At 36.7% G+C, this 5,277-nt stretch overlaps 1 protein-coding gene across 1 annotated transcript; it reads left to right on the top strand.

The window, feature by feature from the left end:
- Window positions 1-321: 321 nt before the first annotated feature.
- On the top strand, window positions 322-4,653 carry LOC108330044 (galactinol--sucrose galactosyltransferase). The gene is made up of 5 exons (XM_017564492.2): window positions 322-1,049; window positions 1,140-1,732; window positions 3,163-3,340; window positions 3,492-3,859; window positions 4,006-4,653. The coding sequence occupies exons 1-5, from the start codon at window positions 419-421 to the stop codon at window positions 4,567-4,569; spliced, it is 2,334 nt and encodes a 777-aa protein (XP_017419981.1). The 5' UTR covers window positions 322-418; the 3' UTR covers window positions 4,570-4,653.
- Window positions 4,654-5,277: the final 624 nt, after the last annotated feature.

The raw sequence follows: 5,277 nt of genomic DNA on the forward strand, positions 1-5,277 counted from the left end.
GGAGAAACGTAGACTAAGAACATGTATACACGGCAAACGGTGCCTTGTGTCCATCAAGCTTTTGTCCATTCATGGAACCTCTTGATAAGGAACTAACAACCAAACACATTCTACATTTCACCCTGCTTCAAACGAGAAATAAAGATTAGTTTTTTTTTTTCATTAAATTATACCCTATATTTCTTTTCTCTTGATCACTTCTTTTTCCATTAGAATTAACCATTTATATCTTTGAAATATTTTTGTAAATATTGGTGAAAGCATTGTCGCACTATGCACTATAAACACATGCAGCGTTGAAAAAGCATAACATATAAAGGTACAGGTGCTTCGCTATATAAACCCACGAAGCCACAACACTCTAACCACCAATTTTCTCATTCCTCTCTAAAAACCTCCAACTTCCACAACTACTTCCATGGCTCCGAGCTTAAGCAAAACAGTGCAACTAGGTTCGTTAGGTCTGGTCCCCGACAATTCACCCTTGTCCATAACCTTAAACGGCTCCAACTTCCTGGCTAACGGCCACCCTTTTCTGACGGAAGTCCCGCCCAACATAACGGCCACCCCTTCGCCCTCAGTGTATTCTAAAGCCACCGACACGGTGGTGGGTTGCTTCGTGGGGTTCCACGCGGAGGAGCCGAGGAGCCGCCACGTGGTACCTCTGGGGAAGCTGAGGGGCATAAGGTTCATGAGTTTATTCCGGTTCAAGGTGTGGTGGACCACGCACTGGGTTGGAAGCAACGGCCACGAGGTAGAACACGAAACCCAAATGATCCTTCTCGACAAGAATGACTCGCTGGGTCGTCCCTACGTCTTGCTGCTTCCCATTCTCCAAGGCTCCTTCCGAGCCTCCCTCCAACCTGGCTTAGATGACTACGTGGACCTTTGCGTCGAGAGCGGCTCCACACGTGTCACTGCCTCCAGCTTCGGGAGCTGCTTGTACCTCCACGTCGGCGATGATCCCTTTCGCTTGGTAAGTGAAGCAGCCAAAGTGGTTAGAATGCATTTGGGGACTTTCAAGCTTCTGGAGGAGAAAACCGCGCCAGGTATTATATTTCATTGTCATCATAATTTCAAAAAATGAAAAATAAGTAAATAGTATAGATAAATAATTTAATAATTTAATTATTTTGCAGCGATAATAGATAAGTTTGGATGGTGTACGTGGGACGCGTTTTACCTGAAGGTGCAACCATTAGGGGTGTGGGAAGGGGTGAAGGGCCTTGTGGAGGGAGGGTGCCCTCCGGGGATGGTCCTAATAGACGATGGGTGGCAATCAATTTGTAACGATGAGGATCCCGTGACGGACCAAGTGGGTGTGAACCGAACCTCCGCTGGGGAGCAAATGCCGTGCAGGCTCGTGAAGTTCGAGGAAAATTACAAGTTCAGGGATTATCGTAGTGTTGAAGGGTCTGAGAAAGGTTTGGGCGCGTTCGTTAGGGATTTGAAGAAGCGGTTTAGGAGCGTGGAGCATGTGTATGTTTGGCACGCGCTCTGTGGATACTGGGGTGGGGTCAGACCTGAGGTTCCGGGCATGCCCGAAGCTAAGCTTGTTACTCCGAAGCTGTCGCAGGGGTTAAAAATGACAATGGAAGATTTAGCGGTGGATAAGATCGTGAATAACGGTGTGGGACTCGTGCCACCTCACCTCGCTCACCGTTTGTACGAGGGGCTCCACTCGCGTTTGGAATCGGCGGGAATTGACGGCGTCAAAGTTGACGTTATACATGTAAGTCTCTAAACTGCCCCATGTTACGATGAGTTTTATTTTATTTTATTATTGTAGTATATAAATTTAAATTTAAGAATCGTTGATGATTAAATTAGTTTCAGTTTAATTCCTACATATTAGCGTAATCATGTTTACGATCTTTGCATTCTAGTTTTTTTACGTAATTTTAATTCTGATTTTGGCGTACTAAAAATCGGAATTACTTTTGTAATTTTATTTTATTACGTCTTGTACTAAGTTTGGAGTAGTTTCTTTATAGTAAGAAGGTTACATACCACTAAAGTCAGATGTCGTGAGCAAATCTATAACATACAATATTTTAATTGTTTTTATTGGAGCAAATTTATAAATATGAAATTATTTTAGTAAAGTTGTTTAAACAAAATATATACGTCTGTTTGGAAAACCTTGAATTGCATAAGACAGAACAAATATTGAGTCTAGATTTACACACAAACGAAAGTAAATACAATTTCAGAAGTTCATTTATTTTTTCTTCACTTCATATAATTAAACGTATACATATTAAATCATTTTAAATAATATTTATCTGAGATGATGTATTGGTTTAAACATAGAAATATTTTTGAAACTACAATTCTAAATAGGGTTGAATTAGTTAACTTGATGGTATTTTTTCTTTTTGTTTACATTGGAATCAAAGAAAATATGTGTAAAAATCTAATAGACTAGTTTAGGTTTTCATTTAGCAGCACCACTAAGTTCAATATTTTGTTTTTTTTTTTTTTTTGTATTTTGGTTTAGTTTAATATAGGAGCAAGCATGTACATATACACAGAATACTATTGTTAATTGCAGGGTTGAAACATGAAAGCAAAATTGTCTCAACTAGAAATGGTTTGTCATGACATTGATAAGGTTTCTCTTTCCATTGGCACTGTTTCTTTCCTACTATCTGGTGAGTATACGAGGACCTTCACAAAATTAGTATCAAAATTCAAAATTATCAACCAAAAAAATGTTTTGTTTAACCATTCTTATTAAAGTGTAATTTTCTTGAAACAAATAGCTATTAATTTTGGATAATTTCATTAGTGTATATTAATATTTTATACTACCACCATGATATATCATACTAGCAAGTAAATAGCTTGGTTTAAAATCTTACATCATCAAACATTTAGAAATATTATATTATTGATTCGATTTTGAAATAATTATTGTAAAACTCAAAACACTTTTTGTATAATCTGTAATTAAATGATAGTATATAAAATCATTTAACATTTTCTATATCATTTAACATTTTCCATGCATAGAGTGTATAAAATCTTTTTCTTTTGTTGGGTTTGAGAATAAGTATTAAGCCCAAAAATGTACTTTTAAGAAAGCAAAACACTAAACAAAACATAGATAGTTGTTTAGATGATTTTGAAGTATAATGTTTCGTGTTTTATGCTCTGTAGCTGCTGGAAATGCTCTCAGAGGAATTCGGTGGGCGTGTTGAGTTAGCCAGAGATTATTACAAAGCACTCACTGCATCGGTGAAGAAGCATTTCAAAGGCAATGGAGTCATTGCAAGCATGGAGCACTGTAATGATTTCTTTCTCCTTGGCACCGAAACAATAGCCCTTGGTCGCGTAGGTAATAATACCACTTTATAATCACTCCAAATTTCAACTTCATCACGTATTAGGAGGTTGTATCTATATATAGCTGCTTTCGTTTTTATATCCAAAAGCTCTGAAACTTGAATAAACCTAAAACTTTCTGCCATAACAATTCATTCATATAGGAGACGATTTCTGGTGCACTGATCCCTCTGGGGATCCAAACGGAACGTATTGGCTCCAAGGGTGCCACATGGTGCATTGTGCTTACAACAGTTTATGGATGGGAAATTTTATTCACCCAGATTGGGACATGTTTCAATCTACTCACCCATGTGCTGAATTCCATGCTGCTTCCAGAGCCATCTCTGGTGGACCCATTTACGTCAGTGATTGTGTTGGAAAGCACAACTTCAAGCTGCTCAAGAGCCTCTCTTTGCCCGATGGCACCATCTTGCGTTGCCAACATTATGCACTCCCCACAAGAGATTCTTTGTTTGAAGACCCTTTACACGATGGGAAAACAATGCTCAAAATTTGGAATCTCAACAAAGTAAGCCACCCTTTTGAGTTTTATCAAAATTTGATGTAAAAGATAGAGGAGACCATGTTATTTTCCAACCATATCAGACATATTTGTTTAAATAAGTTGTTTTGATCACACCATAATGATTTTGGAATTGTTTGGTTCTGTTACAGTATACAGGTGTGTTGGGTGTGTTTAACTGCCAAGGAGGAGGGTGGTGTCCTGTGACGCGGCGAAACAAGAGTGCCTCTGAATTCTCACACGCTGTGACATGCTGGGCGAGTCCTGAAGATATTGAATGGAGCAATGGAAAAGTTGCAGTGAGCATAAAAGGGGTGGATGTGTTTGCTGTGTATTTGTTGAAGGAGAAGAAAGTGAAGCTGATGAAATGGTCAGAGAAATTGGAAGTTTCACTGGAGCCATTTAGTTTTGAGCTGTTGACAGTGTCTCCGGTGAGAGTGTTATCAAAGGGGTTGATTAAATTTGCTCCAATTGGATTAGTGAACATGCTTAACTGTGGTGGTGCTATTGAGTGTGTGGAGTTTGATGATGAGAGAGATGTGGTGAAAATTGGAGTGAGGGGTTGTGGGGAGATGAGGGTATTGTCATCGGAGAAGCCAATTGGTTGCAAAATAGATGGAGTAGCTGTCAAATTTCAGTATGAGGATAGAATGGTGAGACTACAAGTTCCTTGGCCTACTTCTTCGAAATTCTCAATGCTTCAGTTTTTGTTTTGATTCCTGTTGCCAAAGGGATTGTGGGATGCTATGATGTTTTACTCTGTTTATAAGCTATAATATGTTTATTTATTTCTTTCTTAATCAATTTTCTTTTGTTTTTCTTAATTGGGCTAACTTGTGGATAAGTATTAAATGTCGATAACTGTTGTGTGGAGATTCAAAGAAGATTACTCCCTACACCACCCCACTTTGCTCCCTCCACCACCACATTTTTTTAAAATTTCAAAACTATCCTTTATATTTTAAAATATCCTACACTCCACCTCTTTTCTTCAACGGATGTCACCCGTTAAAGAAAAAATGCTTTCACGGATGTCATCCGTTGAAGAAAAAATGCTTACGTGCCTCATCCGTTGCCTTTTTTGTTTTTTAGCTTTTAGTTTTTTTATTTTTTTGTTTGAAATTAATATATAAATATTATTTAATTATTTTAAAATTATTACTTAATTATTTATAAATTAATTTTATTTTATTTAATAAAATAATAATTATTAATTTTAATTTATGTATTATTATTTAAATAATAATTAAAAAATTTATTATAAATATATTAAAACGGATGTGCCACGTTAACGGATGTGGCGACATCCGTTGCATTTTTGTTTTTTAGTTTAGCTTTTTTATTTTTTTTGTTTTAAATTAATATATAAATATAATTTAATTATTTTAAAATTATTATTTAATTATTTATAAATTAATTTTATT

This window comes from Vigna angularis, chromosome 4, assembly GCF_016808095.1.
Source record: "Vigna angularis cultivar LongXiaoDou No.4 chromosome 4, ASM1680809v1, whole genome shotgun sequence".
Taxonomy (NCBI): Eukaryota; Viridiplantae; Streptophyta; class Magnoliopsida; order Fabales; family Fabaceae; genus Vigna; species Vigna angularis.